A 14,088-nucleotide genomic window follows, 5' to 3' on the forward strand; every position below is an offset into this window, starting at 1 on the left:
AAAGAACATACAGCTCATACAGTTCTGTGCTGATATGGACCTGTTACTGTTTTTTTTCTATTTAATGTGTTGTTTAATCAGAACCTGGATGTGTACAGTTTATATTAATAGTTCAAAGTTAGAGACAGTTGCTGTAAAAAGTTAGCATTCTGTGGGCAACTGTGTTAGCATGCTGGCTAAGCTACTCATCAAACATCTGCTACAGCAATGTTAGCATTATTATAGCATGTTGGCTATGTTACTCGTCTAACATCACTGCCATTACTACGTTAACATGCTAGCTATAGTCCATATCCCATATTGCTACGACAACATTAGCACACTGGCTATTAGCCCCTCCAAAATCGCTACCACACTGTTAGCACACTAGCTTTTGGCCCCATCCAACATTGCCATTGTGGCATTAGCATGCTGGCAATAGGCCTCACCCAACAATGCTACTGTGCTGTTGGCACATTGGATATGGGCCTTGTCTCACATTGCAACAGGCCCCATTTAACATTGCTAGTACAGCGTTAGCATGCTGGCTATGGGAATTATTTAACAATGCTACCGCAGCATTAGCATACAGGCTATGGGCCTTGTCCTATTTAATTACTGGCCTCATCATCCCACATCACTACCATGGCATTAGCATGCTGGCTAAAGGCTTTGTCTCACATCACTTTGATATTGGCCCTGCCTGTTCCACATCGCTATTGCAGTGTTAGCATGTTAGACATAGGAATCATACAACATCGCTACCGAAGCATTAGCATGCTGGCTAACAGCCTTGTCCCACATTGCTACCAACACTGTCCAACAACTCTATTGGCTCTGAGATAGCATGTAGGTAATGGGCTTTGTCCAATATCGCTTACAACATTACGACTGCAGCGTTAGCACGCTGGCTACGGAAAAACAGAATACTGGCCTTTTTGCTACATTGCTACTGTGGCTTTATCAATGTCAGGGTAGCTATTTAATTGATTTTTAGTCATTAAATCCTCCTACCAAATGTTTTTGTGGCCCCAAGTACTGTTAGGATAACTTGCTAAGAAAATGGGACTCAGTTTGTAAGCGCTCCTTGCTGAAGCACGTCCTCAGAACCGCTCGGTCCTGCAGTAAAATAAAGCCAATATGTGTCTATGGAAAGCCTGGACGAGCTCTTTTTCCCCTCATTAAGTCATCACAGCCCTTCAGGGATTGGCCACAGGACCGAGCGTACAGCAACGCGGGACAGCGACTGACTTAAAGACGGCCTGCTGGCCCTCGGTCTGCTATGCAGATGGAGCGAGGCTCCAGCGCTGGGTGATTAATCTTCCTGCCATACCTCACCCTGACGCAGCACCACCCTTATTATAAACGGACACCAGGGCTTATACTTCACTCAAACTCCGCCGCCGCCTCGAGAAAACGCTCAGGAATCGCAGAAACAGGGAATTTACGAGAAGGTGGGTCCTCACCGGTTTAGCGGGAGATGTTTGGTCTGTTTGGCTCGGCTCTTTCTTCTGCTCTTCCACTTCTACTCTGAGGTCACCGAGGTCACAGTCTGTGGAAAGGATACGTAAACACTTTTAGTGCAGGAATTATTGGTAAAAGCGTGCGGGGGGGTGGGGAGTGGGGGGCTGCTTAGTGAGGCACGCCAAAGCCGCTCCCACTTACCGAACTTCTCAAACAGAGACTCCACAAAGCTGGTGCCGTTTCTGTAGACGGAGGTGTTCATGTACATGTAGTCTGGTCCAGTAACTTCAGAGAGAAAGAGGTAAAGGAAAAAGAGAAAATAATATGTTTATTCATTTAATTCAGTACTTTTGGGCTAAATGTGGTGAGAATTAGGTAAGACACAATCTTAAGCTGTATTTCCAACATGAAAATTAGGACTCCAAGCTGGTTTTGATTAGTTTGAGTAGTTAAAGTTAATTGAGTAATCAATCAGTTACTGTAAGGCCAATTAAAAAAATCGGTGTGCTCTGTGTGTAACATGAAATAAACCAATCGGAGTGTCACTTGCCATTCCCTTTAAGAGCCAGGTGTGCTCTAATTTTGGCAGATTGGTAATTTAATGAAGCAGCTATGGGGAGAGTGTTGGCGTCTGCCTAGGTTGTATTCAGTCAGCGATGCACCTCTGTTTTCCGATGCCAAGAAAGCAATACACAAGAAATGTATCTAAACACACCTTTTCATTTCCAGACCATCACACCCACCAGTGTAGATATATTCACAAATGTTGTTGCTTTTTAAACGATGCAGGTAGAAGTAGTGAAAATAGACTGTTGGCAGGGTGAAAGATAGCAATGAGCAACACAACACACCTTGCAGAGGGTGTATGATAGGACCCAGAACTAATCATAGCTGATTTATCAGGAAAGAAACTTTAAATTACAAACTCTGTCACTGCCATAGTATCTTTTGGTCTTGAGCTTTATGAAACTACATTCGTAACAGTTCTGTAAATCACAGCTTATATTTTACATCAAAATGATTAAAAGTCACCTGAGGGCTGCAGCTGTTTGAGCAGATTCCTGACCGCACTCTTCTTCTCCTCTGTAGCCGAGCTCAGCGTCTCGTGGTCCAGCAGCTTCAGCAGCAGGTTCAGCTCACTCACCAACAGCTCCATAGCTGAGGATCAAAAGGTCAAAGTCAGAGGTTATTCGACACCAGACTATACAAGACTATACAACCATCTCTAAGAGTCAGAGCAATAAGCGTTCAGTCAGATCACCTGCAAACATCTAACAATCACAGCATGAAAACAGCAAGACAAAGGTTTATTTTCTATTCACCTCGGTCTTTAAAGCTCCACTGGGTAGGATTGAGATTTTGTGCTCGTGGGCTCCCCCTACAGTTGCAGAGTGTAATAAATGTTTCAGGCGGATTAGTTTCTCTTTCTCGTTTTCTGGCTTTCACAGATATATTCGGTCTCTTTCCAGCTTCTGTCAGAGTGTCTGTATGTTAGTTTGTAAAGAATGAACCAGTAGTCCTTGTAGAACTGTTAGAACTAAAGGTCGGAAAGCAGGTCGCAGTTCTCGCGAGCGTTGGTCGCAGCCACCTCAGAAAACTTACAGAGTCTGGTTTGAGCTCAGAGGAGCTCCGGCACAGACACGAGAGCACCGCTATTCCTCCTATTACACCTCAATGCAGCGCTGCAGTGAGTTTCAAGCTGTAATTTTACTTCTTTAAGAAGATCAAAAATCAAGGAAATCCTACCTATTGCTGCTTTAAACCCTTAAATTAAAATATTATTTTTTACAATGAGCCTATTTTTGAAGCTAAAATTATGAATAGTAAATGCTTTGGGTCCATTCTTCATGTAGACACTTTCACACCTGCCTTGTTTAGTCCAGACTTTCAAATTTTTCAGTTTGCTCAGCTCACAGATGCAGCCTTGTGCTGATCCACATCACCCTAGGAGTGATAAGGGGAAAGAGCACCATCTACTGTACCCACCCAGAGAGAGCAAGACCAATTGTGCTCTCTCAGAACTCTGGCAGCTGATGGCAAGCTGCATGACCAGGATTTAAACCAGCAATCTCCTGATCATAGAAGCAGTTAAGACAGTCTTTAAATAAAACAAATGAGTAAAGAATAGGTGTTGTGCTGAAATTTGTCCATTCTACAAACCAGTTATTAATGTCAATTATATAAACAGAGAGACTCCGCCCACTTAGCTGATGATGACGACAACAGGATGTTGTAAAGTCGTTTTTAATCCGATCACTAAACTGCAGTGTGAAACCTGACAAAAATAACCAGATTAAATACTGTATATCATTGTTGTCCAATGAAAAACAAGTATCTCCAGTTTTATACATTTTTAGTTTACAACATACTTCGAACAGACAAATTGTCTGTTTGTACTGTGCAAAATATCTTGATGAACGGACCAATAGAAATATTTAAAAATGACCTGAAATAAACTCTTTTCCACTTTATACATTGATTTCCATTGAAAGTTTAGAAGGTTTTTTCTCTCTCAAGTAAAATTGCTGTTTTGGAGATACTGTACTTGTTTTTCATTGGACGGCGACGATATATACAATTTAACAAAGACAAACACACTAACATTGGTGTGGACTCTGTTCACAATAGCAACTGAGTGAGTGTTTCTTGCACAAGTATAACATTAGTTACCTAAAAATCTCTATTTAAATCCGAACGAAACCTGCTATTGTACCTGAAATAATCTTGAATTGACTCAGAAATCAGAAATCCATTTAAATGGGAAAACATTAGTGATACCCCCACCCTAAAATAAACAGTCGTCAGCCTACAGACATGAGGAGCATCACTAGCGTAGATTTAATGCAGATTTTCTGGTGGATAAACTGGTCTACCTCTCCGCCTCTCATCTGCTTCCTGAGCTGAGGAGAGTCAGATGGAGATTCGGCGTATGATTCGGCGTAACGCTATACTCCACAGAGTGTCTTCAGCTCTGTCAGCCGAGAGCAGGAGTTATAGGCGAGGATGATGACGACAGGTTAGCGGCCTTAGAACTTGGAACAGGTTCGGACCTCAGGACGTCCCGGCAGAGATCCAGAGTTCCAGTCCAGGTCTCTGTGGGACGAGATCACTCCTCTGAGCGAACTCTACACCCCCTTTCTTATACACACACACACACAGAAACGTGGAAGACGTGCCCTTTGACCCATGGCAGGCTGCCCACGCTTTCGCACCAACACCCAGTCTACATCAGGGGAGTGGAGAGCCCAGATGACACTCGCCTACTCTAAACATTTGCTTTGAGGAGTCAGAGCATGTTACAGCGTTAGGGGAATAATATAGCATATGAGAAGCTTTTCTCTGTATATTAGTAACATTCCTGCCTGGATGTGCACTAAAACTAAGAATAAAATTTGTTCTAATGGCTCTGGCACATTAAACTACAGTTTAAACTGAAATCTCACTTCTTTACCGTATTTTTCGGACTATAAGGCGCACCGGATAATAAGGCGCACTATCAATAAACGTCTATTTTCTGGTCTATTTTCATACCAAATAATAAGGCACACTAAGCGACATTAGTAAGGATACCTACGTCGAAGTGAGCAAGGGATCGTGAATGAATATAAATAAATACCTGGGGACAATTTTCGACAACATGCTGAGGTTCTTCTCTAACACAGAGTAGATACTAAAGAAATGCCATCAGAGACAGTACTTGCTCAGGAAGTTGAAATCGTTTTTAAGTTTCAAATTCACTTTTGTTAAAGTATTTAGTTAAACTCCTTCATTTTTATATCACAATTCTCAATCCTCTTCAATCCTTGGAATTAGAGACATCTCACCTCTTCCTCAGCTACCATGAATCTCTTATATATTGTTTTATATGGGATTTATACACTACATCTCTTTTTATAGTGTATCAGTTTGGCTCTGAAGCTCCATTTCAGATTTTTAAAGTGATTTTACTGTGTCTCTATAATTGGTATATGCAAGTTATCTCTTTTCTGATTGGCTGTTAATCAGTATGCCTCGTAAAAAAAATTGCCTCAACTTGCAAAAGGGCCAAACAACCTTTTTAGACAATGAGCACTGCTTTCAAATCTATAATGCATTTACAGTCAGAGAGTAACTGGCAGATTCACTTATGATAAGTTCTTTTATTTATTTTTTACATCACCACGCTCAACTTCTTTATTTCTTACAGAATTACAGACATCCCACCTCTCCCTCAACTACCGTGAATCTCCTATATGCTCCTATATGCTAACTGTTCTCTGTGGGATTTACAATCTGCATCTCTCTTAGTTAGCTCTTAGTTCTACAGCTTTTTAAAGTGATTTCACTGTGCCTCTATAACTAATATACGGAAAATGATCTCTATTCTGATTGGTTGTTGCAATGGATGGAGCTCAACTTTAACAAGGACATTCTTACCACCTTCTATTATACATTCCTACAAAATATTATGACTTGTTATGACAAGAATATTATTCCTGCTAGGCGAGCTGCAGTAATTCTGCACTCAAAATTTTAATGTTTCAACAAAAACTGAGCTTCAGGCTATAATCTATCTCAGAGTAAAAAGTCTGTATTTTAGAAAATTATTATTATGAATATTATGACACGATATTGGAACATAGATCTAATAGAGCATGTGTACTGTATGTATGAATGTGGTTGTTTATTCTGTGATTATTTTTCTGGAGGGAGTGGTGAGCCCTTCTCTTAGCTACTCTCTATGCCCTTTCAATGGCCCCTCGAGAACAGATAAAGTAATCTAAATCTGAATCAGAAGGGCGTCGCCATGTATCACTTCTAATAGAGGAGGCTGGGGGAAGCACTTAAGTAAACAAAACTGTAATTCTTTAAAAAAAAAACGAGCAAATGAGCGCTGGATGTTAATCTACACAGATTTTTCTCCTGAAAACTTTATTTGAGCGAATAAAGCATTTTCGTTTATATACAGTAAGCTTGGTGAGTCCAAGGCTAGCTATGGTTAGCAGCGCTAGCCAGCCCCAGTTAACAGCGATTCCCAGTCGTGGTTAGCAGCGCTAACTCCCTTATACTCAGTAAATTATCAGAGTGGCTTTACTGCTCCTTACAACCTGACCGGTAAAATTCATACATAAGGCGCACTGGATTATAAGGTGCACTGACGATTTTTTGGGAAAATTAATTTAAATAATGGCTACAGATCAAGGCATTCATAAAATATGGGGCATTGTGGTAAAATGATCAATTTGGTGGATGGTGGAGTGGATGCATATCAGTTTCTCAGAATGCCATTGTGTCTATGTTACCTTCTGGCTCTCTTCCTTTAGCTAGGCTCTTATAATATGTTCTGCTGGAGTTATTAGCCACTAACCCTTTTTTTACCCCAAGTTAACAAATGCCCACCTCTCTGCTCCTAACAATCCAGCTATCCAGGCTAGGTACCCACTATCTACTACCAACTAGTGGTTGGTGTGGTGTAGTGGATAACACCACGGCCTGCCTGTGACACTATACTGTGCTACACCAATAAGAGTCCTCGGGCAAGACTTCTAACACAACATTGGTCCAATTGTGTAAAAGGAAAAACCTGTGAAAGAGACGTAAAAATGTAAAAATGCCGTAAATGTAAAACTCTTTTGACTTATGCTTATATTATAAATTGTAATTAGTCAAAGTCAGAGCACACCTGGCTCTTAAATTAAAAGGCAAGTCACAGACTGGTTTATTATACTTTACACCCAAATCACACCCCTGACTAATTAAGAGAATTAGTACATTAGTACCTTTCGCTTGTTTTGAGCCATGCATGCAAGCTGTACTTATCCCGTCGTTACGATAGCAAAGACACACTGACACGCCCTAAATCAAGCTCGCCTATAGATAGACCAAAATAGGGCCCAAATCTCAGCTCAGCTACAACTGTAACAGATATACAGATACATGCATAGTCCAACACTCCTGAGATGCTGCAACAGATGCTGCCGCCCACAAACTGCACAGTCTGCACAGCAGTAAACGACTACTAATCTGCATTCATTTTCCCAGTCGTTGGGAATCTGGAGACCTACAAACACTAAAGCAGAACTGGAGAATTTGGACTGCTTGGTGCACGGTAAGCAAATGGACCAAAAAACACTATCAGAAATGCTGGTTCTGCAAGTTCAAACAAATCTACCACCCAGTTTCTAGGGGGCCCAGAAAACAGTGTAATAATAAATCAGGCGTTTCGCTGACGTCCGAGAAGGCCGAGCGCACCGGCAGGAGGCCGGTCGGGGTGGGCGGATCCTCCAGGCTTTGTTTGAGGAAAATAAACGCACTCCGCGAAACACAGAAACACCTCCTGACCCGGAGGACATGAGCTCATAATCAACAGCACGGCCCACAGAGCTCACGCTGCTCGGTACGGGCTGGATAAGGAGCGGCCGTGATTGTCTACGTCCATCATGCAGCTGGACAGCTTGGCTCGGACAGAGCGGGAGTCCGGCCAAGGCTTCCACCTCAGGGTTTATAGGATTACAGAGATAAACAGGGTGTTGGTGGGTCAGAACCTGAAGCGTTTTCATATGCCAACTTCACTAAACCGAGATACGCGCTCTTATCTTTAAATCATTTACAGGCAGAGTGTAGCGCTAACTGGCAGATTCACAGATTCAAGATATATTATATATTATTTTTTTACTTATTCTGCTCACTTCTAACAATTATAAATAATTGACGTATTAATTTTAACAGCACTTTATACATTGGAAATACAGATATCCCACCTCCCATCTCCCATATACTGTTCTATGTCTGGCAACAGTCTATTTTTATACCTTCCATCTGAGCCATTTAAATAGAAACACTCCACAATGGGAGTGGTGGTCTCAAAATGAGGTGTGTTTAGGTACATTTCTGGCATATTGATATCTTGGCAACAGAAAACAAAGGTGCACCACTGACTGAAAACAATCAAGGCAGACATCAGAACCCTTTATATCCCTTGGAACTACAGGCATCCCACCTCTCCCTCAACTACCGTGAATCTACCATTAACTACTGTCATGATGTGATGTTTATTGCTATCATACACCCCGTCAAGAATCTATTTTCACACCTTCTGCTTGCGTTGATTAAATAGCAATGGTGCTTCTCAACATATGTACCATCCATAATGAGAGTGGTGGTCTTGAAATGAAACAACCAAGGCAGACGGATGTCAGAACTCTTTTTATCACTTGGAAATACAGACATCCTACCTCTCCCTCAACTACCATAAATCTCCCATATACTGTTTTCTATGAAAGGGATTTACACTCTAGATTTCTCTACATTTCTAGTCGTGCTGCGATGCTCATTGCTATCTTACACCCCGCCAACAGTCGTTTTAATAGAAAGCTGCTTCAGAATATATCTACGCGCCACAATGGGAGTGGTGGTCTGGAAATGAGGTGTATTCAGGTACATTTCTGGTGTATTGCTATCTTAGCAACAGAAAACACAAGTGCACACACCGCCAACAGTCTATTTTCATGCCTTATGTCTGTGTCATTTAAATATCACCTTCACCTATCAAAAATAACACCTCTTCCTCAACTACAGTGAATCTCCCATATACTGTTTTATATGGGATTTATACACTACAGCTCTTTTTATAGTGTATCAGTTTGGCTCTGCAGCTCCATGACAGATTTTTAAAGTGATTTTACTGTGTCTCTATAACTGATATATGTAAATAATCTCTTTTTTGATTGGCTGTTGTTCAGTACGCCTCATGAAAATGCCTCGCAAACTTGCAAATAGGCCAAACAACCTTCTCAGACAATGAGCACTGCTCTCAAATCTATAATTCATTTACAGGGAGGGTGTAACTGGCAGATTTACTTATGTTAAGGTATTTTTATTATTTTATTTATTTTTACATCACCATTCTCAAACTTTATTTCTTACAGAATTACAGACATCCCACCTCTCCCTCAACTACCGTGAATCTCCTATATACTAACTGTTCTACGTGGGATTTACACTCTGCATCTCTCTTAGTTAGCTCTTAGTTCTGCAGCTTTTTAAAGTGATTTTACAGTGCCTCTATAACTAATATTATCTGTATTCTGATTATCTCTTTAGGCTCAATAGGCAAATACTGTTCGTGTAAATGGTCCACTCTTAAACAAAAGGCAGTGGAGTAGAAAAAGTAGAGTGGGGAAAAAAGAGCTAAATAAATAAGGAAATAGATGGTAGACAAGATTGGACAGTACACTTCTGGACCATTCCATGTTTTCCTTCAAAATAATCCATGCTCTTAAGACAATGTTTGGAGACTGAGAGGTAATGCTAACAGGCACTTTTTCATGTCAGAGTAAAGCACTGCACATGATGACAGGGTTTGGGAGCGTGCTCTGCCCACAAACGGGTTGGACACTCTTTGCTCTGAGATTATAGCCTGAAGCTCAGTTTTTGTTGAGTGCAGAATTACTCCAGCTCTCCTAGCAGGAAGGTTTCGAACAGGCTTTTTAGCCCACTGATTGAAATCAGACTGAGCCCATTTTTCCTAGCATGGTTAGCTAAGGGCTTAAAAGGGATAAAAGGGCTTCACATCTGCAAAGATCCCACCTGTTACGGAAATTAAGGAAGTCTCCTCCATTTTAATACAGGAAACTCTCTATATATATATTATATAGATGTATTACACACAGAGTGATCTATTTTAAGCGTTTTAAAGTTCTTTTATTGATGATAAAGGCAACGAAAACCTAAAAATCTGTATTTTAGGAAATTTTAATATTATATAAGACCAACTGATACTTTTGGCAGTGTGGGCAGTGTGCCAAGTCCTGCTGGAAAATGAAATCTGCATGTAGTATTTTCAAGAAAAAAACTGCACCGACAATATTTCAGTAAATATCTTTTTTTTTTATCATACTTGTGTTTTGTTCTGGACAATTTATTTTTATTTACAGTTGCATCTCAAAATCTCAAAAAATTGAATCTCTCAAACAGTGTCTCAGACAATTAGAATATTATATATGGGTATGGGGTATGGGGTGTTTGGTGCTAGCATACTGGCTAAATCTCATCCTATTATAATTACAGCCTTGTCATATTCTGCTAATAGTGCAATAGCATTCTGGGAATACATCCTAGAATGGGTGGCATGGTGGATTAGTGGTTAGCATCTTCACCTCCCAGCACTGGGGTGTCCCTGTGTCTGCGTGGGTTTTCTCCCAAAGTCCAAAAACATGTAAATGTATGTATGAATATGTGCCCATAAATGGACTGGGTAAATGCTGTAGTTCCCGATACAGTCCTCCAGGTGTACGGTAGTTTCCGGTTAAGAGTATGCTGTGTTCTATTGGCTGCTGCTTCTCATCAGTGGATGAGTGTTGAGTAAAAATGGTGTTAAACTGAGTGCTAAATGGTGGTTGTAAAGCATCCTCAGGTTTTGAGAAAGGTGCTACACATATGTGTAACTTCATTCATTCATAGAAGGCACAACCCACTACAATGGACAGAACAGTGGGCGGTAATGATCGTGACCGGAGTCATCTGGCTAGAATTGTCCGTGCAATCAAACAAGCTGTTGCATGACTTGAAACAATGGTCACCACCCTCTTATTCTTTTTTTTTTTAAACTGCCTCGAGATTTAGTGCAGAAACGTCCAAACTGAGCCTGTGCTGAAGTCCAGAGGACAAGCCTTTGTGTCAATGTGAGTCAACATCAGTGTTCTCCATGGGGAAGGTGAAGAGTTTATGGGCTGCACAGAAACACATACACACACATAACATATACAGTTGCATGCATACACACCCACACACTAAAATTATTTATCAAAAAATTAGGTCATCTGCGCTGTAATGAAAATTCCTCTGCATTTCTAAAGCTAAGAGATCTTTGTTTGCTGTTTATTCTCCTTCTGCAAAAACACCTTACTTCCTCCTACCATTCCTCTCTGCTGCCCTCAGGGTAGACTCCCACCAGTGTGTGTGTGTGTGTGTGTTGTTGGAGCGTGCATGTTTAAATGTTTAAAACCTCCCCATTCAGACTTGTTGACACAGAATTTCAGCCATTATAAAGAGAAAACAGGCCGGTTCAGCTCACCACAGCGCCGTGGTGATGACCCCGTACAGGAAACATGGCTGATTGGTGACTCAATGGGCCACAACAACTCTGGGCGATGGTCCAGTGTTGGTAATTTCTTTGAGAAGGACCTTAAATTCGTAAAATCGTAGAATGATGAGCTGTGCAGTTCGAGTGGAGGTGCTATCCCACTGACCCGGCTGAGGGGGAAGCGTGGTGAAGTGCGTTAGTCACAGACAGTGGAGTGTGAAATCTATTTATACGTCAGAAATTTGCTGTAACAGAGAATTTAACCAAGGTATCTAATGGTGTCAGAGAGCAAAGTGAGCCTCCAAGCTTCTGTAGGTACAGTAAGTACGCCATAAATTACTTTATAGCTTCCAAGTACAAAAAAAAAAAATCAGTAATTGTAAAAGTTACAGTTTTCTAAGTCGCTTTAATGCATTTCTTAACTGTAATATCAGAACTTATATTTGCACCACAGTTTGCACAAACAGCACCACATAATGGATAAGCAGTTTACAAATTAAGGATTTACACCGTTTTACCTCAAATTTTTTAAAAATTCTGCACTTTTTCCTTTCATGAGTACAAAAATACACACTACTGTTTATGAGAGCCTGACTGTAAGAAATTTACAAATGACATCATTCACTATTATGATTTTACTCTTCATACAGTAATTTAATGACATAATAATGAGAAAATGAGAAATGTGTGATGCTTCTGTGATAGATAGATAGATAGATAGATAGATAGATAGATAGATAGATAGATAGATAGATAGATAGATAGATAGATAGATAGATAGATAGATAGATAGATAGATAGATAGATAGATAGATAGATAGATAGATAGATAGGAAAACGTAGATGTGTTCTTATTAACACATTTGTCTTTGTGTTCATTAAAATTTCCTAAGCTTTACCCATAGACAGACAGACAGACAGACAGACAGACAGACAGACAGACAGACAGACAGACAGACAGACAGACAGACAGACAGACAGACAGACAGATAGATAGATAGATAGATAGATAGATAGCACTGTACAAATATTGTATAACATATTATAAACAATCAAATGTATTGCATGTTTAAGTCAATATTTAAGAGATCTAGTTATTAAATAAAATTGATAAAATACTTTATTCTTTTAGTGTTTGTAGCTATGCCTGCAACAATTAGTCAATATAATCGAAAATGTTGATTTTTTAAATCTAGTACCGCATTACACAAAGTGCTGGGGACAGAAACGCAATATGAGATGGGTAAATGGCTCACTTCAAAAGTGCCCAAACACATTTGAACAACATCTAGACATTTAAATGCCTTTAAAATCTCATTTTTAGCTGTTTCTATCTAGTTTTATCATTCTATCATAGAGATGAAAAACATGGCAGAAATAATCGTTGACTAATCGACTAATCCAAAAATAATCAATAAATTAGTCGACTACCAAAGTAATCATAAGTTGCAGCTCTACTTGTTGCGGCTACTGTGCTTGCGCAGATCTCCACACTGAGGATAACCCTAATCTCTTGTCTGCTTGCAGTGTAAGCAGCAAGCTGATTAGCTCTTTTAAAAGGGCCTTATTTGTAAACAGATGCCACGATGAGTGTTTCAAAAACTGTCATTTATGTTTCATCTAGTTGCTGGTCTCCCCATTAATAATGTGACTAAAGGCACTAGGTAAAATGTATGTAAAAAAAAAAAGAGGCAGTATAAAAGTTAAAAAAACGAAAAGCAGGTTTTTGCTGGTGCAACATTCTCTGTTCAACATGTTCACAATCCTCTAAAAAACACACATACAGTATCACGCTGCTATAATAATGATTTTATCAGCCAGCCCTCCAGCCTCTACTACACACAAAAACATCTCGATCACAGCGATCTGCAGGTGTCAGGCCTTTTTTTCTGTAGTTAATCTGTTTTTGAAAAAGTAGCATAACTGTTGAGCAAGACCCAGGATCACCCCAGCCAGGTTACGCAGCACGTAGCATAAGATCTTAATGAAAAGAGCCTCCGCTGGGACCAGTTACAGCCAGCTTAAAGCAACACCAGCGCAGTGAAGCGTGTACCAGTCCCACAGTGATACTCTCTCTCTCTCTCTTTCTCACTGGAGGAGATCAAACGATCTGCGCTCCTCTTTATCTCCTGCTGCACCTGTGGAGGGTCACCTCCAAAGCCAAGCGCAACACGGGCCGACATGCCCACACCCCTCCCCGGAGCCGCACATGTGGTCCGCTCTGATAAAACACCACATCAAACCGCGACGCTGCGAACGCCGAAACCCACACCGCCGAGCCGATGGCAGGGTGTTTGTTGTTTCGCTTCAGATCAGGCCTCTGCTAAGCCTGGTCCTCCGTCAGCGAGATCTAAGGGGTCCAGAGGCAGCAGATGATTATCTATTTTTCTTTCTCACTCCGCCCTCGCCAGCTGAGACACCGCCAGCTCCGGAATGCTGGAGATGTGTTGAGGAATCTGGCGCTGGGTCCAGTGTTTCGGTGGTTTCCCCTCAGCTGAACCGGAGCTTTTAGCACTCAGCACCTCACACAATGACTTTACAGCCTGGACGCATTCCTCACCTCCTCGAGAAAAACTCACTCA

At 40.9% G+C, this 14,088-nt stretch overlaps 1 protein-coding gene across 3 annotated transcripts in view; it reads right to left on the reverse strand.

Moving 5' to 3' along the window:
- afap1l1a (actin filament associated protein 1-like 1a) overlaps positions 1-14,088 on the reverse strand; it is a 78,619-nt gene that overhangs the window by 23,028 nt on the left and 41,503 nt on the right. For all 3 annotated transcript variants that reach the window (XM_022683681.2, XM_022683682.2, XM_022683680.2), the window contains 3 exons: positions 2,476-2,601; positions 1,645-1,728; positions 1,446-1,531 (listed from right to left, as the gene is read on the reverse strand). In XM_022683681.2, coding sequence (XP_022539402.2) covers positions 1,446-1,531; positions 1,645-1,728; positions 2,476-2,601 — 296 coding nt within the window. The remainder of the gene's footprint in view (positions 1-1,445; positions 1,532-1,644; positions 1,729-2,475; positions 2,602-14,088) is intronic.

Source organism: Astyanax mexicanus, chromosome 10 (genome assembly GCF_023375975.1).
Source record: "Astyanax mexicanus isolate ESR-SI-001 chromosome 10, AstMex3_surface, whole genome shotgun sequence".
NCBI lineage: Eukaryota > Metazoa > Chordata > Actinopteri > Characiformes > Acestrorhamphidae > Astyanax > Astyanax mexicanus.